A 25,087-nucleotide genomic window follows, 5' to 3' on the forward strand; every position below is an offset into this window, starting at 1 on the left:
AAGCCTAGACGCTCTGTCATGCAAGGCTAAGCTTTACCAAGGAAGCTTGTTTGACTGTGCCGAGCGTCCCGTTGATCTGACGTCCACATCCTGGCTCATTACGCACGCGTCTATACCACAACAGGTTCGCCAACATGCTTTCAAACGTGCCGACACGAAGAGTGAGCCACTCAAATTAAGATGTCAGCGGTCTGGTGCGTAACGTGGCGCAAAAATGAGCTCAAGGACCCTGCATGTGCTTCACAGCTGAGCCACAAGTGGTCCCTGGATGGCTGGGCGAGAAGAGAGGGGTACGATCGGCCTCGATTGAGTGATTTGTTACTGCCAACAGATGCATGAATGTTGGCCGACTATGACGCCGCGTGGCAGCGGTTGTCCGAGGAGAGATACTTAAAGGCTGACAAAGGACGCCTCTAAAACGGACACTACACTCAATTACCACCACTGAACTACACACAAGTCCAATATCAATACTCGTTTTTCCGTCTTCACATTATCAACTATCAAAATGGGTTTCTGGGGTTCGTCTGTCTTACTTATCGAAGGTATCTTCACTGACTCCATTACAGACAAGAACGAAGACAACTACCAGCAGGTCTACGAAAATGACAACTTCGAAGAGAATAAGTCCAGCCTTGGACATGAAATGATTGCCGGAGGTGCTGCTTTCGCAGGCTTCAAGGCATTCGAAGACCACCAGCGCAAAGAGGGTATGTATTTTCACATGCTTGATCTTATCGCACACTGACATCGTCTCAGGCAAGCCGGTATCCCATCAGTTCGCCAAAGAGCTTCTTGCCGGCTTCGCAGGCGCTGAGGTAAGCATCACCGTGAGACAGTGCATGGGATGGCCGCTAATTGGACGTCTGTAGGTTGACAAGCTCGCTGAGACCAAGGGCGAGGACTGGTTCGACCGCGAGAAGGCCAAGCGCGACGCAGAGCACCATGCAGAGCGCATGTACGACGAGCACTACATCGACAACCACGGCGCGGACCAGTACGACCCTCAGCAGTACGGTCGCCCAGAGAGGTTCGAGAGGCGCGGATGGTAGCGGAGGAGAGACGGCTATGATTGGTCAGACCCATAGAAGCAACCAAGAATCCAATGATGGACTAGCTCAATCCTTTTGAGACCAGTGCTCTGGCCAGCCCCTCGGTATCGTCAACGTGTTTCGTGAATAGTGGCAGCTGGACGTCTTTATCGACGTGTGTGTTTATCCGGTCTTGTGCTGGAGGCATTGAGGGGCTTCCACACCTGCGGAATACAGGATCCCTAGGTATGACGTTGTCGCCAATGCGCCAATAGCTGCCAAGGGGAACATGATTCGTGCAAATCTCCTCCGCGGTATACTCAATCTCAGCGTGACAGCCCTCACAACCACGGTTCAATTGCTGGGAGGTAGCACACGACCATCTTCGCAATCACTAACCCTTATCCGCGCCCGTGAAACATTTTACGTGTGTCTGCGCGGAACCTCATGCATCGACAATAACGCGAACGCGCTTCTGTGCCCCCCATTGATCGTGTTTGGGTATTGACGCGCCGACGAGACGGTCATGAAGTTCGCAAAGTGAGACGACGCACCTAAATATCGCCAGCTATGGGACTGACTGGAGTAGAGAGCTAGAGCGCGATCTGGTACCGGAGTGGCGGCTCAAGTACTTAGACTACAAGGTGATGCCGACTTCCGCTAGCCGACGCTTAATACCACAGACGACTGACGATACCTCAGGTGGGCAAGAAGAAGCTCAAGGCCATCAGTCGCGCCCTCCGCAATGTCGAATCGACCCCACGCCTCCGCCGACGCGGCACCCAGATCCTGCCCTCGCCCTTCGACGCCGCGCCCAAGTACACGTATCTCAACCGCGACCAGACGGGCAGCGCCAGAGACCCCGAGGACCTTAGGGCGCTTGCTATCACGAACAGCCGCAGCCAGCACAGCCTGCGCCAGAGAGCGAATAGCAACCAGAGTGGTCGCACGCCCGAAGAAGAGCCACTGGCACAGAGCGAGACGAATCGCCGAGACTGGGCACACAACTACGGCAGTTTTGAGGGAAGCACGTCTGATGGTGCTACCAAGACAGGGACGTCTGCAGACAAGTCCAAGGCACCGCCGTCCTTGAAGCTGCCTGGGGCTGCGCTCGACCCTGAGAACCCTTCCCCCCAAGGAGGAGCGGCGTCTGGCGCACCGCTGCGAAAGCAGAAGACAGTCACGCTTCCTCCGCCAGCAGAGAACGACAACGACAATGCTTTCGAGGTCGGCAAGACGGTGTCGCCCCACAAGCATCACAACTCGCTGCCTAACAGATATAAGAGCGTCTTTACCCCTAAGCGCATGAACTCGCTGCCCGGCCCTATTACCGAGCACAAGTCGCGCCCATCGGTACGCCGTCTGTTCTCATTGAGCAGCAAAACTCCCCCGGATAGCCCAGGCGACGTCCCCCTCGAAGCCTATCGCGATCTTGACTTCCGACAAGCCGAGTTCTTCAACTTCCTCGATGGCGAGCTGGATAAGATCGAGTCATTCTACAAGCACAAGGAAGACGAGGCTACTAAGCGCCTGAATGTACTCCGCGACCAACTCCACATTATGCGAGACCGACGTATCGACGAGGTCATCAAGCGTCAGACGGACAAGATCAATGCCAGGGCCCACAAGAAACACGACGGGCATCATGTGCTGAGCAACGGTCAGAACAGTAGCTCCGGCGACGAGAACCAACAGGCAAATGGGAATGGGAATCTTGGAAGCACCCTCAAGGACACTTTCCTGAACCCCATAGACGCCGCGTTGGACGCCATCAACGCTGGCAAGTACGGGAAAAGCACCAAGAACATAACACAGCTTGCGACTCCAGCGGCACTTCAGCCCAAGGATCATCCCGATAGTCGTCGCGACTTTGCCAGACGCCCAGAGCTGCCCGATGTGCCATACCAGACAGCGAAACGCAAGCTCAAGGTGGCACTGCAGGAGTACTACAGAGGACTCGAGCTTCTGAAATCCTACGCGTTGCTGAACCGGACTGCCTTCCGGAAGATCAACAAGAAGTACGACAAGACCGTCAACGCGCGACCGTCGTCGCGTTACATGAACGAAAAGGTCAACCAAGCCTGGTTCGTGAACAGCGATGTCATTGAAGGGCACATTCGAGCGACCGAGGACCTATACGCAAGATACTTTGAGAAGGGCAACCACAAAGTCGCCATCGGGAAGCTACGCATCAAGATCGCACGAGCAGGCGATTACACAGACAACACATTCCGCAACGGCCTGCTATTGTCAGCCGGTGTCATACTCGGGATCCAAGGTCTCATCAAAGCAAACACTATTGCAGATCTGCACAATACTGATGGGAACGAGTTCGCTGTGAACACGAGCTATCTGTTGCAGGTCAGTTCATCCAAATCATGGATAGGGCAAAGCTAACATTCTTAGATATATGCTGGGTACTTCCTCATCAACTTCCTCCTTCTCTTGTTCACTCTCGCGTGTCGGACCTGGCACGAGCACAAGATCAACTACGTTTTCATCTTCGAATATGATACCCGCCACCATTTGGACTGGAGGCAACTTGCCGAGGTTAGTACTCGTTCCGTATCTGGCACGCTGACACTGACGTATCATAGCTTCCTTGTTGGACTTTGTTTATGCTTGGACTGTTTATGCAAATCAACTTTCATCAGGTCGGGGGAGATCGACTCTACCTCTACTATCCAGTCATTCTTATTGGTATATCTGTCGCGCTTTTGTTCAATCCTCTTAGGATAATGTATTTCCGTACTCGCATGTGGCTGCTGTACTCTCTGGTAAGTTTATTGATCAACTCGTGCGAGACCACTGCTAATGCCTCACCAGTGGCGCTTGTTGCTCGCTGGTATATACCCTGTCGAGTGGCGAGACTTCTACTTGGGCGATATGTTCTGTTCGCTGACCTACAGCATGAGTGTAAGTTCGCCGAACTCATCTTCACTCCAAACCACTGACCCGTCTAGGGCATCGCACTGTTCTTTTGTCTCTACGCGCACGGCTGGGACAATCCTAACCAATGCAACTCGTCTCACCTGCGCGTTACCGGTGTTATGACGACGTTGCCGGGTATATGGCGATTGATGCAATGTCTACGACGATACAAAGACACCGGAAACAAGTTTCCCCATCTGTTGAACGGCGGAAAGTACATCGCAACCATCCTGTTCTATGTCTCCACCAGTATCTATCGCATGGACCAGAAACCGTCTACCAAGGCAGTGTTCATACTGTTCGCAGCCATCAACGGCATCTACACGAGCTTCTGGGACATCTACTACGATTGGAGTCTCGGTGATCCGCATGCCAAGCATCCCTTCCTGCGCAAGGAGTTGGGATACAAGAAGGTGTGGTGGTACTATACTGCTATGTGCATTGATCCGATCTTGCGGAACAATTGGGTTATGTACCTCGTCACACCTCTGCAACTTCAGCACTCGGCGACTACCTCGTTTTGTGTCTCCCTCAGCGAGATCTTCAGAAGAGGCATGTGGTCCGTATTCCGTGTTGAAAACGAGCACTGCACGAACGTCGGTCGCTTCCGCGCAAGCAGAGATGTACCACTGCCGTACTACCTACCCCTGGACGCAGAAGAGGAAGAGGACCACACCTCTGGTATCCCTCGAGCACCTACCCTTATCGACGAAGAACAGCCCGACGAGCTCCGCCCATACACACCGACCGAGAACCAGAACCAAGTCCGCCGCCCAGCTACAGCCTCAGGAGCAGATCTCGAACACTCGCAATCAAATACGCGCAAGCGCCGCGGTCCTCAAGACGATTTCCGTCCTTCTCCTCTCCAGCGCGCGTTCACTCATGTCGGCGAAATCTTCCGCGACGCACACGCTGAGGACTTTGAGCGCAAGACGAAACCTGAGCTTGGCCGCGATCCTCGTGAATCGAATAAAGCCGACGATGACGATACGGACGACGAATCTGACAATGAGGAGGAGCAGGAGCAGGAGGCTTTGGTCAACGCAGATGGCAGCGATGGCTCGGATAGCAGACACAGCATTGCTGAAGCTGAAGTCGATGACGAAGTCGCGGATGAAGAGGAGCAGAGTGCGCTGTCGAGGATACGCGAGGACTTCAACATTGGAGTTACTGGCGCGCGGAGCGATCATACGCATCAGAAGTAGTCTGGGATGACAACGCGTTCGTGGCTTGGTTGCTGATGCATGGGTCTGGAGATGACGGTCTTCGCAATGGTTTCGTTTCCTTCGTCCTAGTTTATAACTATCCTTTTCAAGCTTCTACCCCAGATCACTTTGCGACCCAAAGTGCCCTCACCCTTTTGCCGAACAATCTCGGCACGCCCGTCTCACTCTCCAGACCGCTGTGGAGGAGAAGGAGACGCCCGTCTATAGCTTGGATTACATCCCGGACCAGATTCACATCGGAGCTTCCCATCCGCATCAGCTTTGTTGGTACCGAAAGTAATAGTTTGGCATTGCAAGAAAAGTGTCCCAGCGTCTTGGAAGGCTATTTGAGGATGCAGTTCTCGTCGTTGGTAGAGTGGTTCAAGTAGGAGACTCTACAAGGGTCTGATGAGATCACACCTGTGAGCACCCCATGAGCGTTTCATGGACACAAGTACAAGTACTTTCCTCCAAATTCCAACTACCGCACCATAACAGCCTCCAAAATACCTTGGGCCGCATTATTAAGATTACTCAACCCCCATCCATCACCCATCAACATGACACACAAAAAGAACACCTCCACCGCCTCATTTCTCGAACCTTCCTCCCCTTCCACACCTATTCTATTTGTCATTCTACGTTGAGATCTGCATGCGCATCGTTGCCACAATCCACAATCCACGTGGAACGGAACATAAACAACGTGGCCGGGAACAAAACCAGATTCGCGGAAACAGCCAAGATGTAATGATGAGCCTCTTGTAGGCTTTGTTGTGGTTAGCACAAGCGAGCTAGTGATGTGCACGTCAGCGCTGGGGATGCTTTTTCCCTGCCAAGAACCAATGGCATGGGACGCTAGATGGATAGCAGGGAACATCAAGGAACGGTGCGGTAGAAAAAGGTGTTTCAGCGACCGAGTCTTCGGGCTCTGCGCGAGCTGCGCGAGGCTGAGGCTGAGTGCTGTTGAAGAGGAAAAAAAGTGGCGAATGGGGTACGCTGGGGTGATTCGTGAGTTGGGCTGGCGATGTAATCTCGCGAGTCATGATAAGTACGAAGGATGAGTTATGAGATGGAAGAACGAGTACTGTATGAGAAGGAACAGGGCACTGGAGGAAATGAGTGTGGTAGGGAATATGGGAATGGATGGCTGGCTAGATGGGTAGTTCATGATGAGACGGCGTCTTGGTTAGGTAGTTTAGTAGGTAGTGAGGTCGTCCTCGCCGAACACCCCACGGCGCACAAACCTTCTTCTCGCTCGCTATACGTATGGAAATACGACGGAACACAGCCCGAAAGAAAGAAGTTTGGGGAAAAGAATCATTGGGTTATCCGAATCCGAAGTCGAAGGTCTCTCTTCACGACTAAATACTGTCTCTTCCGACGTCGTACTTGAAGGAAATACTTTCATGCACTTCCACACTTCCGGTTTATCACTTCATACTACACATCAATCACGTTAATCATATACCTACCGATCTTCAAATATCGACCGCTACATAACTGCCAACCTTGAAACACCAACCAGCAACCACCACGCACTTCTCCGTCCAAACCGCAACCAACCACCCACCTCCCACCTCCAATCTTCACTCCTCAACAATGCCATCAGCGACCCCATACCGCTGCACCGGCTGCGACTTCCCCAACCCCGCCTCTCACAGCGGCGCCTGCCTCAACAACATCGCCTACTGCCCCAAATCAAAAGGCGACTGGTTCTGCGCCAAATGCCCGAACATTGTGCGTATCACACTGGGCTGCGATAAAGACGGCGTGTACAGGTGTGATCAGTGTGGTGCGGCGTTTGATGCGAAGTACAAGTATACGCCGCCGGTGAGGAGTTGGAGCTCGGCGGAAAGGAAGAAGGGGACGGAGTATGAGGGGAGGTGAAGGAGGTGTGCGTTTGTAAAGAGGGTTTGACATCAACTCTAAAGTTATGTGGGGAAAGAGAGAGGGGAAGTGGTGGGTGATATGGTGAAAGATATGAGCAGTCATGGTGTAACGGTGCGAAGGATGCGAAGGATTCGAAGGATGGAAAGGAACATTTCGTAATATGACGAAGTCAGGGGCCCGAAGACAGCGGAGTTAAATGCGCTGGGAAAGACCTCCCAGCCCCCAACTTAGGTTACGCCAAATATTACACGAGAGCCCACAAGGGAATGCTTTTGCATAGGTTAAGGAGTCATTGGGGCGGAATTTAGACGGGGATTATAGATTACATCAACAGCAACAGAGTAACGTGTAGGTCGGTGCGCCATCACGGACCAACTAGCGGGATAGAAACGAAGCCTTATCTATATGCAACAGGTGTTATATCTTTGAGTCCTCCCAGTTCGCTAATTCGGTTGCGTTGTAGGTAGTACAACACTGTGATCTTCAGTCAGAGGTTATCATCGGTCAGTAACTTGAACGCAACAGCTCCACCACCGAGATGCTTGACACAGCCCTGGAGTCAGCTTTTTGACTGTACTGAGCAATCCGATGAGCCAGATGTGAGTGTGAGTAGGTAGAATGTATGAGTCTTCACCGGTATAAAATGCGTTTCTTGCGCGCTTTCTTAATGCATTGCAACAACAAGCATCTGTCTACTGTTACAATTACCATCCAGCAAAAGCGCAAGATCAATTCCTTTTACCGAAACTACTCATATCGAGCGAGTAGACCTCAAGCAAGAACAGAAGGCGACCCGTCACTTCACGAAGTCAACTTTGGCAAGATCATCACTTCCACACTCAAAGCTACTACCACTCTCCTTCGTTCTCCAAGCCCTCTCAAATACATCATCAGGCAAACTCAAATATGCCTGGGCGCTTAGAGTACGAGTGCGGTCTATGCGGATACCCCAATCCGGAGGCACACGAGGGGCAATGCAAGAATTCGTTCCGGAATTGTCCAAAGATAAAGTCGGACTGGGTTTGCAAGACCTGCAAACAACCCGTGGCGACTAATTCGCCGCGTGACGCAGATGGCCGTCGGATTTGCCCTCGCTGCCAGACTCCTGAAAATACGGACGAGCCGTTCGAACCGCCGGATGGGAATTGGAGTTTCAGGATTGGACGCCAGAATGCTGCCTTGGGTTCACACAATACTAGACGACCGGGATAAAAAAGGCAAGACATCTTGTGACATCACAGTGGGTAGAGGGAGACATATCGGGGTGTAGGAGAGCTGAAGATATCGGCTACGGTCATTCATTTCGGTTGTGTATTCGGCGTTGGACTAGACGGACTATGGGTGATTCTACATCTTACTCAACGGAGGAGGTAATATGTATTATACATGACAGTCTTTTAACTGGTTGTAATAATGGTTATCATTGTTAATCAATTCTAGTGTAAACTGAACAAGGAGTGAAGGGTGAATAACCCAGTTCTCTTTGTAAAGGCATGTCAACGCGCATGGATATTCAATTTCTAACCTATTTCGCAGCAAGATTGATAGCAAAAGGTTGCATCGAAACGACAAAAGTGAAGCGAAAAGCATGCCTGTAGACCGTCAGTCTTTGGGAGTCTAATAGAAGCATGCCACAACCACCCTTTCTCACAACCCCTCAAGGATTCACCGCACTCCACCTCGCCACCATCTCAATAAATTCCCTCGCAAACCCCTCCTTCTCCCCCGTACTAAAGATCTCCTTCCAAACCTCATTCTCCTCCGTCATCTCCTTGGCAAGCACCTCATCCGCCTTCTTCGCCAGCTCATACAACTGCCTCCCAGCCTGGCGGACCTTCAACACAACCGCCGTCTCCTCTTGGGTAATCATATAAGGCGCAATGTCAGCTTTCAGCATATCATACCCCATATCAGTAGCGTAAAGGTCATCCAACTGCGCTTTCTGATATGCCTCCAACGCCTCCATCTGCTCTTCGAAGCGGGTGAGGAGGGCTTTAGCGTGGGTGCGGCCGTCCATCCATACAGCGGTTTCTTCGAGCATTTCTTTGTGGTTTGGAGCTTTGTCGAGATGGGCTTCTGTGTCGGCTTGGGCTTCGTTGGCGCCGGAGATGGTGTCGTGGGCGATGGGGAGGAGGGTTCGCTCGATTAGCTTGCGGTAGTCTAGGATGAGCATTTTTAGCGCGGTAAGACGGTTGTTGAGGGAGGCGATTTGAGCATAGGGGTGAGGGGTTGAGGTCGACATGGTAAGATATTTGATGGGGATATGAAAAGGAGAGAGGTTTTAGTAATGCGGCTTTTTTTCAAATGAGGTGGATGAGTTTGTGAAGCAAACTTTTGAGATATCATGAGATCTAGAGTTGAGTTATCATGCCGCCAAGCTGTGTTCAAAACGTGGTGACTGTGTATTTGGTGAGGGAGAAGAATAGCAGCGGTGAGCAAACGCAAGTTGGAAGTGAAGGAGCATGACGGTCAATCGCAGACAATAGAAAAGAATGCTGTTGGATGGACCGTTTTGTGACTTTAATTCGAGGTGGCAGCCACCCACGGAAGAGAATACGCGTATTGAGACGTCATGGTTGATGAGCTGCAAAAGGACGCCGTGGTTGAAGAAATAAGAGCGATGGGTCTGCGAGAGTAGTTCAATCCACATGCGTACACAAGGTATGTTTGCAGTAGCCGCGTCTCGTGCAGTCAGCAGACTTAGTCATCGAGATTAGCATTTTCATAGCCTCTATGCTCATGTGTCGTCTGCAATGCTGTTACGTGTCCACTTGGAAGATAGCTCTCGTGGCCTCTGACTAAGCGCCAGCTTCCTCAATTTCCTATCTCTTATGAACCATCTGATGCCCAAAAGCTGACGGGGAGACCTTGTAACCTATGCGCACCCCATCTCTACAAATTACTGTCTAGAGCTGGCTTTCCTCAAGCTCGTGATTGTTGCATTGACGGCGTAACAAGATCGGCTTAATCACAGGTCTTTGTGACACGTATGCGCTACTCATTGTTCGAAATACGAGATCAAGGCCAGGAAGTCCAATACAACAAACAGGATTGAGAATAGATATTGAAGTGACAAAGGCGATGGACAATCTAGACAAGTGCGGAGACCGAGGTAGTAAATAGTGCACTCGTTGACAGCACATAGTGTGGGGGTGAGGGACTGTACTTGTCAAATGGCAGAACACCGCCCCATGGTGGCGTCGCATAACGCTGTCATTTAGGAGGTAACAACGAGACACTCTCCCAAGGTATGCCCTGGGGGCTGGGAAGCCGCGTCGGGACGAAGCGAGCTGACTAGGCCGCTTTAGATGGCACCTCGGGATACATGCATGGACCTGGCAGTCATCTTCGTCACGACTTTGGGTCCAAGTCCAAGCGCGTCGACGAAAGAGGTGGGGGTGGCTCAAGGCTGTGCAACACTGTCATCATCATCGAGGTGATGTCGATGAAGTCAATGAGCTGTTGAAACATGCCGAGCTCCAATTGGGATCCGCAGCCAGCTGGGAGTATAATGGAAGAATTGTGAGAAGATGAAACCGCGATAATTCATGTCCGAAACTCACAAAGACATCTAGAACAACGGAAGAGCCCCTACTTCTATTGACATGACTGCTAGCGTCAGGCACCGGACTGGGAGATGAGACGGATCGCTGCTCATTTCGCGCACGGAAGCGACCCGCACGCACAGATGATCGGATCGATTGGCGAAGCCGCGGCAACGCTGCTTGGTGTCATCTCGGTAGTTGTCGTGAAGTGGTCAGGTACAGCGTCTGGTCCGCGGCATACGATCGTGTTTGAGAAAAGTAAAGATCGTTGACGTAGATGCGGACGCTAAGCTTTGACTTGACGCGATATCACATGACCAAACCATCATCACGACTATGCAGCGCAGCGATCATCGGATCCGGGTACGAGTAGCGCTCCGTCACACCGCTCACAAAGAGAGGTGCGACAGCTCTCGCGGGGTAGACAAAGGCGCTGGTCGCGATTGGGTCTCGTGAGCCTCAGCAGATAACGCAAGAGGATGCATGTCATCTCCTGTGGCTGCCATTGGCGCGCGAGGTTACGCAAAGATGTGAGGGTTCGCATCGGCTGCAGAGTAGAGTGAAATTATTGATGGCACACAGGAAGGTGTGTCGAAGGAAAGACGCCTCGTGACGCTTGTAGCGCCACCCAGCAACGCGTGGGCTTGACTTGACATGTTACTCAACAAATCTAAAACGAACCACGACCTTGTGGGAAGTGTCCGCAGCCCGTCAGATGCTCGCACCGCGGAGCAGAGGCATCGCTAGCAGAGTGATCGGTGCTTCCGTTGTCGATGTCTGTCTTTGTCGAACAAAGCAAATGCCAGAGTCCATGGCCCGCGCCAGCCGTGCAAGCTACTCCGGTGGAAAGTACGGTGAGCAAGCCAATAGTTGAGACAGGGTTGCTTTGCCTGCCTCAACTGCAGCACCCCTTGGCAGCCTCTCTCACCATGACGTATGAATCGAACGACAAGGGTAACCCACCCCCAGCGCGCCCGAGATCTAGCCTAGTAAAAGTCAATCGGCGGATTGACACCTGCGAACAGCCAATCTGCCACCCAAATTTGCTCGAGTCGGCGAGCTGCGCGCGGTCGGTCCCAAGTTCCGCAGCGTGCGCTCCTCGAAGGGGTGTTGCTCCAAACGCGAGCGCAACGGCCGGGGGATTTCAAGCAATCGGAATCGAGGCGGCACAAGCGAGCCTGTGTGTGCATCTAACAGGGAACGGCGAGGCTGCAGCACGTTTATCGTGAATGCGGGAAACACTAGTTGGGGCACGGTGCAGGGTGCTGTATTGAGGGGAATCTGTCGGCCCGCGCTTGCTCTCACCTAGTGGCGCTATGATAAGCTGTTGCCCGTAAAACCTTGATTCCCATCCTCTGTTATTATGCGAAACTCGTCCTCCTCCATTCTCTACTAATCGTAATACCGCCAACATGCCTCCTGATCCAAAGGACGCGCCGTTCCCCACCAAGCAGCTTCTTATTCTCGGTATGTATGGCGGCTGCAGGTGATGTCATGTTGATTGGACCGTCGCTGACCACCGCTTAGGGATATGCCGATTCTCCGAGCCTCTCGCCTTCAACTCTATCCTCGCCTACTCACCTTTTATGGTGCGGGATCTGGGCATCAGCAAACACGATGCTTCGTTCTACGCGGGACTCTTGGTATCAGCGTACGCCATCGCTGAGGCCATGACGGCCCCATTATGGGGAATGGTGTCTGATGTGTACGGCCGGAAACCTGTCGCGCTCATTGGCTTGCTCGGTGTCGCCGCATCGAGTCTCATGTTCGGTGTTGCGGAGACGTACTGGGTCGCCCTGCTTGCGCGCTTCATTGGCGGTGCACTGAATGGAAATGTCGCAATCATGCAAACTATGGTCGCTGAGTCGGTCAAGAACCCAGCTCACGAGCGTAAGTAAATCGCGCAGTCCGCATCAGGCAGGTCAAGCTAACACGAGATAGCGCGCGCATATGCCACACAGCCCTTCGTCTGGACGGTGGGCGGTATCATCGGTTCGGCCATGGGTGGTTTCCTCGCTCAACCAGCACGACTTTACCCCAACGTTTTCGACCAGGATGGCATTTTCGGACGCTACCCGTATCTTCTGCCTAACCTGATCGCCGCCATTGGAATTCTGCTGGCCATTCTCCAGGGTATGATCTTCTTAGAGGAGACCCTGGTCCGGGAAGAGAAGCCAGAGGGAGAGAACGGCATCGAGGACCACCACGATTACCACGACCATCTGGACACCATCAACGAGACCCCCGCAAACGAGCGCAGCCGTCTCCTTCCCCCTCCCTCAAACCATCAGCATGTGAACCGCGACGCCCGAGGCTCGACCGCTGGCTCCATGAGACATCGTGGCTCCATGTTGAGCGTTACGCGCGACCGATTGGCCTCCATGTCGGTTTCCGGCAGCATTCGACAGATCCGCAAACGAGCTTCTTTCCTGGAAGAGGGTATGCCCATGCCTTTCGCGCAAAACTTCGACATCCGCCGCTCGTCTTTTGGAACCATGCATTCGATCAAGGTCCAGCAAGACGTGCTCCCTATTCGAGGTGGACCGACCCCAAAACCCCGAAAGACGTTCAACCGGACAGTAGTCATGATCGTTCTCGCCATGGCCATCTTTGCTTTCCATCAAATGGCCTTCATCTCGATTCTCCCAGTTTACATCCTGGACACACCTGCAAACAAGGGCCTTGATTTCCAGGGTGGACTAGGACTGGACTTGCCCGATGTTGGAAAGTTCCTTACGGTCAACGGCTTCATCACGCTCTTCGTTCAGGGTTTCATTTTCCCTCCATTCGTTGAGTGGGTTGGTGTCTGGAACTCCTTCATCTGGATGATCATCCTTTACCCGATTACATACCTCATCGTACCTTTCATCAGCGCTCTTCCCCACGGACTCATAACCCCGGGTATCTACGTTTCGCTTTTCCTGCAGGCCTTCTTCGGTATCATCGTCTTCCCATGCGCCTTGATCCTGATGAAGAACGCCGTTCCTTCGCCTCTGGTACTCGGTCGCGTCAACGGTATCGCCATGTCCGCGTGCTGCTTAGCGAGAACTATCTCTTCTCCTCTGATTGGATTGATCTACTCACTCGGTGGATCTGCAGCAGCCTGGTTCGCTCTTGCTGCTGCGGCCATCTTTGGCATGATCCAACTTTTCTGGGTCCCCAAGGAAGACGTCGGCGCTGTCCAAATCGACAACGCCCTCAAGAAGGTTATACATCACGATATGGATGAGGATGCAGTAGACGACATTTCCATCATTGAGTCTGTACGATAACAGCTATACGATTACGACAGCAACAAGTTTGAAAAGCGGTGGATCTTGGAGTAATATCTAGAGCGTCTTGATTTCCGACGCTGCATGTCTTTCGGCGTCTTATTGGTTTATCCTCGACATGTTCATGTGTCTTGAGTGCCTGGTCTTCTATGTTCTTCATTGATGCTAGCATCACAGCATTTTCTTTCTTTCTTGCATAGCGCGTTGATAGAGCTCAATGCCACTCATGTTGCGTCTTGGACCAATTCTGGAGCTGAGTCACTTGTACGTGATGCTTGACAGTCGATATATGCTTGGGTATCGGCCCGCTTGGGCTGTCCGTGCAACTTACCTTGAGTACGCACAGACAGCTGCCTACTGCACGTCGATCTAGGCCCGCTGTGGGTCCTACCACCCGGTTGGTGTAGCAGACGGAATGGCGGACATCCGGGATGTTGATCGTGGTCTATTCGCTGGCCAGCCGGAGTGAGATAGGAAGTGTGCGCGCCGTACGATCCTCAATAGGGGTTCAGCACCCTGGCGATAAAAAATCCCAGCAAGAACCACGACATCAGCAGCGAAAGCCAACAGATGGTTTGGAGGCTTCCTAGATTGCTTTGGAGGAACATCTCAACTGTACTAGCTTCCTTGACAGGCAACAGCGGCTGGGTATATCTGGGTAACTTCGTTCTGCGTTTTAGGACTTTGATTCGGGAACCTACTTCAGCCCTCTTTTCATAATCTTGATCTGAATTCCATGTTGCGTAAGTAGTAGCGGTTGCTGGATTGCGGAGTTGGCGGACCAAGTGAACGTAAGTTTGTGGAAGACGACACCCTCGATTCTTGGTGGAAGTTGACATGCTAGCTCCAATGATCCCTCATGCTTCGTGAAAATATTGCTCGGCGGAAGTATAGAGTGGGAAGATGCTTGATGAGTAATCATCGCATTGTGAGTTCGCGATGTGCAGGATATTTCCCCAGTAAACAAGCCATGCCGTGAGACCTTACCGCAGCCCCAAGAAAGGTGATCTCCATCATTTGTAAGTCGCGATATGCCGTTGTGAAGTCTCGTGATTGCGCATTGTCACTGTCACAGGCGTGGGTGAAAGCCATGGCTGCCTGAATCGCGAATGAAGTTCGCCGGCTGCACGACGTCCGACTCCCGGCTTGGCAAGAGCCTGCATGTCCCCGAGGTAAGCTGGCCTTCGCCCGTTCGCAGCTGCCCTACCTCGCCCACTAATTCTCGATTGCTTGCACCTTTGGTGATGCTTCTCTAGCAGAAGCGACTCACTATGACGCTTGACGCGGCAGCCCGACCATGGATCATTGGGGCGACCCGTGGGCAGACAACAATGCCGACCAACAAAAGTCGCCGACGAAGCACGAGGTGACCTCACCACCGCCGCCTACCCTTGCGCCTGCGCCCGTGCTATTGAATGGATTTCTGGATGATGCTGGGTGGGGGAATGAGGACGAGAGCTTTGGTGACTGGACTACGTCATCTGGACATGATGCCGCTGTCACCACGCTCACGGAGACACGCATAGCTGACCCAAGCCCACTGAAGAATGAGAGTGCAATTGACGACGGGCCGCGTTGGGATCTTAAAGAAGAAAGCGAGCACGAATTACCGACACGAGAAGACGCGTGGGGTGGACAAGAAGATACCTCCGACCTGGACAACGTAACCTCGGACACATCCGACACGTCGACTACGATACAGCCGGACAAGTCTCCCAGTCAAGACGCGGTCGCCCCTGCGAATCGATTACAGCCCGACGATGACTCTTCTGAACGACCCTCCACGTCCCCATCCGAAACGAGCCGCACCGAAGCGCCGGTCGAATCGCCACGGACATCATTCGAAGAAGAGGCTGGCAGGCATCAGACTGCAGTGGAGGATCCGAGTCCTGAGGAAGTACACGCGACAGCAAGTCATGAGGACAGTGACGTAGATGCTTCAAGCTCGAGTAGCGACAGCACAGACGATGAGTTTGGGACTTTCACGCAAGACACTCTATTGACGGAGGCTCCTTCTGGTTCACAAGAAACTACAAAAAGCGCTGAAGTGGAGTCGAAGGAGAACTTAGAAGAATCAGCCGCTTCCCGCTCTGGATCGCCGGTAGCATCGAGTGCCGCCGCTGCCTCACACGATGGCGATACCTACCAACTCGATACAGACCTCTTCAACGAGCTCTTTTCTTCCAGCGGCGATACAAGGGAACTAGAGGAGGCACCAGATGATCCTATATACTCAACATCTGGGCGCAAAGCGTGGTACAGGCTCACGCGCAAGCAGACTATGAGGGAGTTCAACAGCGGGAATGCAGACGACAACTACATCCGGGTCACATGGGCAGGCTCACAGATCAGAGCGGAAGTGAACAAGACTGTGGCAAGATGGGCACGCGAAGACCGTCTCTCTGGTACAGGTCCGGGAGCCAGAGCATCGTTCTACTGGGACACGCCTGCGCCTCCTGAGCCCAAGACAGCAAGAGGACATCTGCGCACGAAGACTACCATTCCCACACCACGAGCAGTCGAAGTTGTACCAGCTCGACAAAGTATGCCTCCCGTGTCCACTGACGCTCCAGCTGCGTTCAACTGGAGTTCTCCGACTACCACAGAAGACCCTTGGAAGCAGGACAGTCCCGGTCTACCGCCTATAATCCCGCCTGTCGCGTCTAAGCATAATGCTGTCGAAATTACACAAGCGAATGAGCTTCGTGCAGTTTCAATGGACCTGACACGCGATGTTGGGAAAACACATGGGCAAACGCCGAGTGAAACGCCGGTTGTCGCAACGAAAGCAATCCCACCTCCTGAGCCAACCACGACCTCTTCAAGTCCTTGGGGAGACATTGCTGCTCTCGACACCAACAAGCTCAATCAGGAACAACGTACGGATGTGCCTGCAGAAGATGACGATGATTGGGGTGAGATGATATCAAGCCCTACAGTATCCAATTTCCCCTCGGCCTTTTCAAGTTCTATACCAGCGACGCTCGACAGCACCGTATCAAACTCAGCATCACCACCGAAGACTCCACCGACCCAGGACCGCTCTGCCGAAGCGATGCATATCGTGCGCCTGCGAAGTACCATATCGCCAACATCAGCGATCTTTGGTCCGAAGAGCTTTGTTCCATTCCACGCTGAACAAGGACCTATTGGGCCTGGACTCTTGAAACCCGCCAAGCGCTCTGTTTCTGCCACGTCGGAGAAGAGCAAAGTCGAAGTTCCATCGAAACCGATTTCAGATGTTATTCCACAGGAGGAAGTGAAAGCTGATGTGTTGCCGGCGCGCGACGCGCATGATACAAACCAAATCGCTGTCAACGAGGTGAAGCTCGAGGAGCCTAGTACGAACGGCACGGAAGATGACGACTTTTCTGCGTTTACGTCCAATGCACACGAGCCGGAACCTGCCAGGCCTAGCACTCCGCCTCCAGCACCCATAGCACGAGATGAACCCACCATCGATGCTTGGGCGGACGCCGACTTCTCTTTCTTCGAATCTGCTCCTGCCACGAAAGCGTCTGCGCCAGCCACGCGCGATCCATCAGATCCCTTTTCCGTCTTTGAGACTCCTCCGAGACCGAGCAGTGCTGCGTCTTCGGCGAAAACGTTCACGCGGTCTCCTCCGCGAAATGTAACTCCTCCGCCTATCCAGCCGCTTACTGGAGCTACGAATTCTGCGCAACGACGGAAAAACGATGAAGAGCAGGTTATCAAGAGCATTCTGGCTGGGCTTCCAGACTTGAGTTATATGTTGCGTAGATGACGTATTGTTGTTTAGATGACTGTATAACTGCTGCTTCTTGCATTTCACATGGCGTTTTCAGGTGCTTGGATATCCAGGGTCGTTTTAGCATTGTTGGTGTAGGTTCAAGAGTCTCGTGACAAGATCGTTCCTCAGTACACGTCCAATCTTCATATCATTACTATCACTTAGAGGTGCATATACATACAATGTCGTCTCGGTTGTCCTTACTTTCACATCATATTTTCACTGCTTTTCACACTCCGGTTCACCTCCTCTTCGAACACTTCACTCTAGCCATGCATCGCTATTCTCATAGTCGCCATCGCCGAACAGCCGGTCCCCTCAGTTCATGGGAGTAGAAGTTTACATTCCATCGGCACACCCTCTCTCGGATTAATCCTTCCCACCGATGCCTCTTCGACCTAAACCAAACCCTTCTTTTAACTCGAGCACTATCTCGACACGCAACGTCAACCACTCCCACCTTCGACTCTACCCGACAAAGTCCTTACCAAAAGATAGTAAAACACAATGGATTGGATTACTTCAAAACTACATGGAACGCCACGCCATTGCCACGTCCGTAGTAGGAGTACCGGCGAACGTAGTACAGTCAGCGTTTCTGCCGACTCCGGCCCCATCTATGTACAGTCAACCTATGAAGCTGTACATAGGAGACATCGTAGCGTGAGCTACGAAAGCGACTCAAGGCACGATACTGATGACTTTCGATTCCCAAATCGACTAGACGTGCCAGATGGTTTGATACCCATCGATGGCTCTCGCTACCAGCTCATTCCGACTCATCTCGAAATGCCATACCCCCCACCCAATCGCCACGGTCCCTTCCCCCCTCTGCCCCCATTCCCCCAACCAGTCCCCTCTCCACCTTCTCGACGTGTATCTTTCGCCCCCGACCCTCGAAGAGACCCTCCCCCTCCCTCCTTCCCATCTGAACCTATCCGCCGACACGGTCCCGTACACTCTCGCAGCAGGAGTGCACCCGTGCTTCATGTCGAGGGCTCACATCACGGTGGTGTTGGTGGTGTTGCGAACAGGCTCGCCCAACTTCCTCAGTATGCTCGACAACACCCTCGGTTTGAGGAGGCAAGGCATGCTATGCAGATGATATGGAGGTATCCTAGAGATGATCCTAGGGCGGTGCCGTGGCAGATGATGCTTAGGGAGATTACTGAGGACATGGAGAGGGTGGGGTTGGATGGTTTGGTGGCGAGGGGGGAGGGAAGGGGGGGTTTAGGAAGGTAGGCGTGGGGTATGAGGGGGATGTGAGGGGGATGTGAGGAGGCTGCGGAGTTTGGAGGAGGTTGGGAGATGCCTGGTGTTGCTTGCTATCTGCTTTTCGCAAACTCTCGTGTTGACGACACTTCTCTTTTCGAGAGGACCTGATTAGATGGGTACATGTGGATTTCGGAAGTTGTGAGTCGCTCGTCTGCGTCGCGTCACCGCAGTACCATTTGCTTTTCACGCTCATGGACGTATGACCTTTCCATCATACAACCGCAAACTGCTTGTTGATTTACCGCCTCAGCTATGTATAAGAGCTGCTCTCGGATCCTGACCTCTCATCTTCGAAGCGAAACATCAATCATCAACACGACAATGAGTTCAGCGGCTCGATCCAACGAACCCCCGCCCTATGTACCACCGAAAGTCCCAAACCATGTCATACTCGCAGTCGTCCCGATACAGTTTGTAGTCGCTTGTGACTCCATCCTGAGAGCAGCAAGAGAAGCCATTCTGAACAACACGAATAAAGACCACTTCGAAAAGAACCCAAGCGAATGTACGCTTTATGATTCTTCCTCCGTAGCTGAACAGATCCTCCAAAACGAATACACTTGGCCTCTGGTCGTTGATCGAGACGCACCCCTGGCCACGAACATACACAAGATAGAGGCGGAGGCGCGCACGTGGCTAGACAACTCCCCACTCTTCATCCAGCATCGCAGCGATCTGGAGCTTTACCTCAACGCCCCGATCACCTTCAAACCGAGACGCTATATCGTGGATAATGGTGGTCTTTTACAAATGAGGGAAGAGAGGATTGCGCTTCGACAGCAGCTACTTCAGGGTTACTCGGACTGCACACTTTCGGTCGAGGACTTGTGCTCGGGAGAACATGGGAAAGCGCATCGAGAGTATTTGACTATGCTGGCTTGGGTTGAGAAGGCGCCACGAGAGCGCATGTATATCAGTGCACCGCATTTGGACGTCCCTTCTCCACCTGATCCCTTCGAGTATAATCCACCGGGATACAGATGGTAGAGCTAGCAAGTCAGGTTACCTAGGTAGTCTTGATTAATCGCAAAAGGAGACCGGGTTCTAGCCCAGTTGCGGGTGAAATCAATGTCATAATACTGAAGTCAATTTTCACTTGTGGACTTTACCTTATCTTTTATCTCGAAAAAGAACAGGCAGTGAGATGTCTCTGGCGGTGTGCGACTTACCCTCTCTAATCTGCCAGCCGGTCAGTAAGACCCTTGCTTTCCTTGTCACCTAGCTAGTGTTCACTGACTACCGGTGCAGGACCGTGCGGGCTTGGACGGTCGTTTGCTCTAGCGGCACGCATATCAGGGCATATAAATCATAGTATTCGATCTCTTCTCTCTACTCCATCAATCCCGCGCACAACACACCCTCACTCCCCGCCATGGACGCGTACCCAGAGAATATGATGAAGTTCGCCATTGTCCCCATTGAGACTCTCATCGCCTGCAGATACATTTTATTCCAAGTGCACTGCATCATGATCAGCAACATGTCTGTATATGAGGCTCCATACTCTCGAGATATGGACGCAATCGACGCGCACTACAGTCGAGCTACAGAGCTAGTTGCCTCCAGCGACACTGTCTGGCCGCTCATCATCGGACAGCGATCGCGCATCCACGACAACATCACCGAGCTCATTGAGAACGCGACCGAGTGGCTTGAGCGCTCCGCTTTCTCCACATCGTTCGCGGAGCAAAGCAAGGCCCTCAAGAAGTACTTGACACCCCCGCGAGGCTTTTCAGCCAGCAGATTGGCCATACGTCGAGATGGTACCGTTTCGGATAGAGATCTCATCATTCTGGAGCAGCGCATAGTGGCGCAGGCCTACAAGAATGACCTCAATCGACTGAAGTCTTCCCTTATTGACAGTTACGAAGGCATGGTGTTTTTCGAGGATTTTTTGATGACATTGGCCTGGATGAAAGAGGAGCCTCTCCAGCGTATGTTCAGCAGGGAGTTCAGGGGAGCCTACCTGGAACATGTACCAGAAGTCCAGGACGGTACAGCCTCCGACCACGTCAGTCTGACCGGTAAGGAGACGTTCTTTCCAGCATTCAAGCTTATATCTAATACCGTGCTAGACACCGAGTCCGTTGTCGACACGTTCACTCCGTCGACTACTCGTACCGCTTCGCCAGCTCCCACCGAGCGCCTATAGGACAAGTGGTGAAATAATAAGTAGTTATGGATCATTCCATACTTGATAGTTGTAGTGAAACATGACATGGGAGGGCGCTGCCAAATCCAGGATGCTTACATCTCGCTCAATTGTCTTTGTGTCGTTTTTAAACGATACGTGATGTTTTCCCGGCTGCTGCCTTCCTCATTGAGGGTTCACTGCTAGGCAAAGCGATCTAGGCCAGCGCGTCGATAGCGCAATATGATGAGTACCGGTATGGTACCTCCCACCTCCTGCTCGATCGCTCGATCCGGAAGTGACTTCCCAATTAGTGTTCACCGCTAGGTGAAACCTCGCAAGACCCTGGAAATCGCGACTGCCCTAGTGAGTAATGCTCCAGTTAGAAAACACTGCGACCTGCGGCTTCCGTCTCCGCACCTTTACCTCCCCTCGGAAACCGCCAACGACTAAATCGCACGCGCCCCGCAAGTATGGACAGCAATACTGCGCAGATGACTGCTTCCGTCTTCTTTCCTGTACAAACCATAGTAGCTTGCAACTACATCTTCTACACCGTCGAGATCGCCATTCTTGAGGACTCCAACCGAGAAGACACAGCTGAGATCGGTAAAGCTCTTGCTGCTGGCAAGCGCATGCTCGAGAAGGTTAAGACGTGGCCAGCCATGTTCAAGATGCACTCAAAATGCCATCGAAGCGTTACCAAGACCATCAGTCTCGCATCATCATGGCTAGAGCGCTCCCCGTTGTTCGATGCGAAGACGGTGGAGATCCTCAAGCAGTACCTGGAGGAGCAGCCCGGTTTCTCCGCCAGCGGTCTAAAGTTCAACAAGGACGGTGTCCTCCTGAACCGAGACTCTCTTCTTCTCGTGCAGTCCTTGTACCCCATTGACATGGAATGGGATAATTCTTCGTGGTGCCTCAGCGACGGCTGCATGCTCAGATATCGAAAGTTCGTGACCCAGTTGCTCTGGGCACGAGAAAATCCGGCAAGTAGGATGCTTGCGCCGGAATTCAAGGGTCTGTGGGAAGAGCATTCAGTACAAACATGCGACAAAGATATCTTCCAGCGGCTCGAGGGCTTGAACATCACCGGTGTGTGTATCTTACTGTCTCTAGAAATCCCCAACTGACCATCGCTAGATGACGCGACCACTGCCGGTACACATACACCATCGACCACTCGCCCTAACTCTCCAGCCCTGACTGAGCGCCCAGACGGCACCACCAACGGCGAGTCACCCGAACTTGGGACTCCTCTGGCACCCATGCTCAAATACATCGCTGTCATCGAGACTGCCACCGACAAAGCCATCTTCAACCTCGATATCTCCGACGTGAACGAGAAGAAACGCAGGCTCATGAGGACCGCGCAGGGCATGTGCACTGACATGGTCTCCAACGGATATGAAGGCAAGGTCAAGTTGCAGGACATCATGGACATGGTGGTGAAGATGGCGGAAGATGTGAGACGTGCGAAAGCTGCAGCAACTGTCTCAGCTTCATCCGCGCTCGCTCACTTGTCAGACAGATGATGAGAGATGGCATGATGAGAAGGCCCACGAAACCGCAGAATCTCGACGCGAAAAGGAAACTTAGTAGCTAGACGAGGGAACTGCGTGAATTGAAGATGTTCGCATCCCCAAAGTAGTCACACAAGAATACATAATGTTCATGTCAAGTTCTTTTCTAATCAGAGGATTCGTGAGCTTGCGGTTATGCTAGACAGTTACGTAGCTCATGAGCGAAACCAGCGTGTTGTGCCCTGCAGCTTTCAGGCGCTCAAGTCCATCGCATCCCCAGCAGTAGCCTTCCTAGACCCAAAGCGCGCATCCAGCTTCCTGATTGTGCTCTGCCTCATCTCTTTGGAAGGCCAACCCTCACTCGGCACCCTAACCTTCTTATCCCCCCTCAACTGCACCGGCACAGGGATATTCTCCCCAGTCTTGCTATCCCCATACCCATACATGACAAAGTCCAGATAGTACTGCTGCACATCCAGTCCCCTTCTGATACTCTCAGCGATAACCAGATCCAAAGCATGCGGCATCCTCTTACCATCTTCGTTCCAGCCCTCCAGACTCAGTAGACCCCACTGATCTTCCAATATGCTATGATCGTCTACGTCTTCGAGCCAGGGATGCGCTTCGAAGTCAAGATCGTCCATGAGATATGTAGCAACGACCATTGCACTGGTGGTATCGTAGTTGAACTTCATCTTGCCACTGAGCGCCTCCCACAGGGGAGTCAAGCTCTTCTGGGCGAGCAACATCGGCCCGAGCTGACAGACGCCGTTGCCCAAGATGGGATCTGAGAAGCGCATGTCGAGCTTCATGAAGAAGAGCTGGATGTTGATGAGATCGGCGTCGGTCCAGATATCGGCGTCCGCGAGGAAGGCGCGACGCGTCATCGATTCGTTGAGCTCCATGACGCACCAGTATTTCATCAGCGCGCCCTCGCAGGCCTCCGGTACGCGATGGCCTTCCAGAGCCAGACATGTGAGAATGCTACGTACGACTTTCTGACGATAGACTATCATGCCGACCCAGCGGAAGCCGGGTACGTCGCGCGCCAGCCACTCGCGGCCGTCCATGGGTCGGAGCATAGGGTCGGAGATGCATGTACGAGGGTAAAGAACCCAGCTGAAGATGTGGCCGGCGAGCGGCGCATGGTAGCGGGCGTAGTCGTGTATCAGAGAGACGCTGTAAAGATTCAGGCGGTAGTGGAACTCCTTGTCGATGGCGTAAAGGTCGACGATGGAGGGATAAGGTAGGCGGAGGGCGAACTGGAAGAAGAGGTTCGGGTGTCGGATGATGGCCTTGTAGACACTGAAACGCTGCTTCGGGGCAGGTCCACCGGTGGACGTCTGGGGTATGGGCGTGGAGGGTATGTCCGGGCCCCAGATCTCGGCAGCGATATTGTGACGGCGGTGTTGGCGGCGGCGGACCACGGTAGGCGCATTAATCTCGGTTGTGGAGGAATCCTGAAGCTTGGCAGTATTTGGAGAGCCATCTTCGACTGCTCGTTTGTTTTTCCCTTTCGCATTCGCGTTGAGATAGAGCGGGCTTGGTGGAGGCTCCATGATTGTCGTAAAGCTTGACCTCGTGACCTATTATCACCTAGGTGAGACCAAGGTTCGCTCAAGTAAAGATGCGAAAATCAGTTCAAGATGTACTCTCACCCAGTTCAGGGTGACCGCGTGCGTAGTTTAGGGTTTTCGCGCACAATAGTTGCTGTCAATACGTGGGTGAGGCAAACCATAAAGCTGTCAGGTCGTCGTGCCAACAAAACAGCGGGACGCCTAGGCAACCAACTACACAGCAAATTCAGAGCACCTGAGATCAGAGTAGGACTAGGTGACTGCCCGGAGTTTTCCGGAAACTGTACATTAAAATATGCGATACTCGTTGCAGACGCGTGGATCAAAGATCCGTGAACGAAGATGACAGCTCGCCCCGGCTCCAGCATCCGCATGAATCCCAAGCCTACTAAATGAACATGAGATATACGAAATAGAAAGGAGCAGAGCTGTATACTATACCGTGGCAGTGAAACCCGACATATGCACTCATCATTGCTGTAGGCACGCGATGCTCTAGGCTTTTCCTCTCAGACGCGCTTCTCACATAACTTACGGCGTGTTCATACGTTCGCCTTCTAGCCAAACGCGCGAAATTGCTTCGACAGGGTCGGTGGTGGCCATCTGGGGGTGTTGAAGGTGTATGTCAAGGGGTAGATGGGTGAGTGGACGACGCGTCAACGTCATGGGCCCGTGCGCCGAAACCCCCGCCTCGGCCCCTCGTCGTCGTCCCTGCATAATCTGATAATTTAGTTCGCCGTGGGAAAATCGCGTTCCTCACGCATCACAACAAATTCTCCGATTAACGACTTCGTATCACAGTCGCCAAACACAGCTACCTTCCATCGCCTGCAGTACGTGTTTGCTCTCGGCCCAGAATCAACGCCTTCCGCCACGCGATTATTGACTTGAGATATCTAGGACAACTTAGGCATCAATATTCTAATAATTGAATC

The 25,087-nt window shown here is 52.7% G+C and overlaps 9 protein-coding genes across 9 annotated transcripts; 7 read left to right on the forward strand and 2 right to left on the reverse strand.

Annotated features, from left to right (window-relative positions):
- Window positions 1-508: 508 nt before the first annotated feature.
- On the forward strand, window positions 509-1,052 carry J4E93_005620 (uncharacterized protein; the record flags this gene model as incomplete). The annotated part of the gene is made up of 3 exons (XM_049343540.1): window positions 509-710; window positions 760-818; window positions 873-1,052. 3 exons carry the CDS (start codon window positions 509-511, stop codon window positions 1,050-1,052), a joined length of 441 nt encoding a protein of 146 aa, XP_049199633.1.
- Window positions 1,053-1,557: 505 nt separating this feature from the next.
- On the forward strand, window positions 1,558-3,428 carry J4E93_005621 (uncharacterized protein; the record flags this gene model as incomplete). Its single annotated transcript, XM_049343541.1, has 2 exons — window positions 1,558-1,562; window positions 1,715-3,428. 2 exons carry the CDS (start codon window positions 1,558-1,560, stop codon window positions 3,426-3,428), a joined length of 1,719 nt encoding a protein of 572 aa, XP_049199634.1.
- A 513-nt stretch (window positions 3,429-3,941) lies between these two features.
- Window positions 3,942-5,167, forward strand: J4E93_005622 (uncharacterized protein; the record flags this gene model as incomplete). The annotated part of the gene is made up of 2 exons (XM_049343542.1): window positions 3,942-3,947; window positions 3,995-5,167. The coding sequence occupies 2 exons, from the start codon at window positions 3,942-3,944 to the stop codon at window positions 5,165-5,167; spliced, it is 1,179 nt and encodes a 392-aa protein (XP_049199635.1).
- Window positions 5,168-8,717: 3,550 nt separating this feature from the next.
- On the reverse strand, window positions 8,718-9,302 carry J4E93_005623 (uncharacterized protein; the record flags this gene model as incomplete). The annotated part of the gene is made up of 1 exon (XM_049343543.1): window positions 8,718-9,302. The coding sequence occupies one exon, from the start codon at window positions 9,300-9,302 to the stop codon at window positions 8,718-8,720; it is 585 nt and encodes a 194-aa protein (XP_049199636.1).
- A 2,715-nt stretch (window positions 9,303-12,017) lies between these two features.
- Window positions 12,018-13,877, forward strand: J4E93_005624 (uncharacterized protein; the record flags this gene model as incomplete). The annotated part of the gene is made up of 3 exons (XM_049343544.1): window positions 12,018-12,072; window positions 12,133-12,495; window positions 12,547-13,877. 3 exons carry the CDS (start codon window positions 12,018-12,020, stop codon window positions 13,875-13,877), a joined length of 1,749 nt encoding a protein of 582 aa, XP_049199637.1.
- A 1,297-nt stretch (window positions 13,878-15,174) lies between these two features.
- On the forward strand, window positions 15,175-17,640 carry J4E93_005625 (uncharacterized protein; the record flags this gene model as incomplete). The annotated part of the gene is made up of 1 exon (XM_049343545.1): window positions 15,175-17,640. The coding sequence occupies one exon, from the start codon at window positions 15,175-15,177 to the stop codon at window positions 17,638-17,640; it is 2,466 nt and encodes an 821-aa protein (XP_049199638.1).
- A 2,653-nt stretch (window positions 17,641-20,293) lies between these two features.
- On the forward strand, window positions 20,294-21,073 carry J4E93_005626 (uncharacterized protein; the record flags this gene model as incomplete). The annotated part of the gene is made up of 2 exons (XM_049343546.1): window positions 20,294-20,301; window positions 20,362-21,073. The coding sequence occupies 2 exons, from the start codon at window positions 20,294-20,296 to the stop codon at window positions 21,071-21,073; spliced, it is 720 nt and encodes a 239-aa protein (XP_049199639.1).
- Window positions 21,074-21,295: 222 nt separating this feature from the next.
- J4E93_005627 (uncharacterized protein) lies at window positions 21,296-22,185 on the forward strand (the record flags this gene model as incomplete). Its single annotated transcript, XM_049343547.1, has 2 exons — window positions 21,296-21,302; window positions 21,587-22,185. The coding sequence occupies 2 exons, from the start codon at window positions 21,296-21,298 to the stop codon at window positions 22,183-22,185; spliced, it is 606 nt and encodes a 201-aa protein (XP_049199640.1).
- A 641-nt stretch (window positions 22,186-22,826) lies between these two features.
- On the reverse strand, window positions 22,827-24,134 carry J4E93_005628 (uncharacterized protein; the record flags this gene model as incomplete). The annotated part of the gene is made up of 1 exon (XM_049343548.1): window positions 22,827-24,134. The coding sequence occupies one exon, from the start codon at window positions 24,132-24,134 to the stop codon at window positions 22,827-22,829; it is 1,308 nt and encodes a 435-aa protein (XP_049199641.1).
- Window positions 24,135-25,087: the final 953 nt, after the last annotated feature.

This window comes from Alternaria ventricosa, assembly GCF_023758065.1.
Source record: "Alternaria ventricosa strain BMP 2768 chromosome Unknown scaffold_8, whole genome shotgun sequence".
In the NCBI taxonomy this organism is placed as follows: domain Eukaryota; kingdom Fungi; phylum Ascomycota; class Dothideomycetes; order Pleosporales; family Pleosporaceae; genus Alternaria; species Alternaria ventricosa.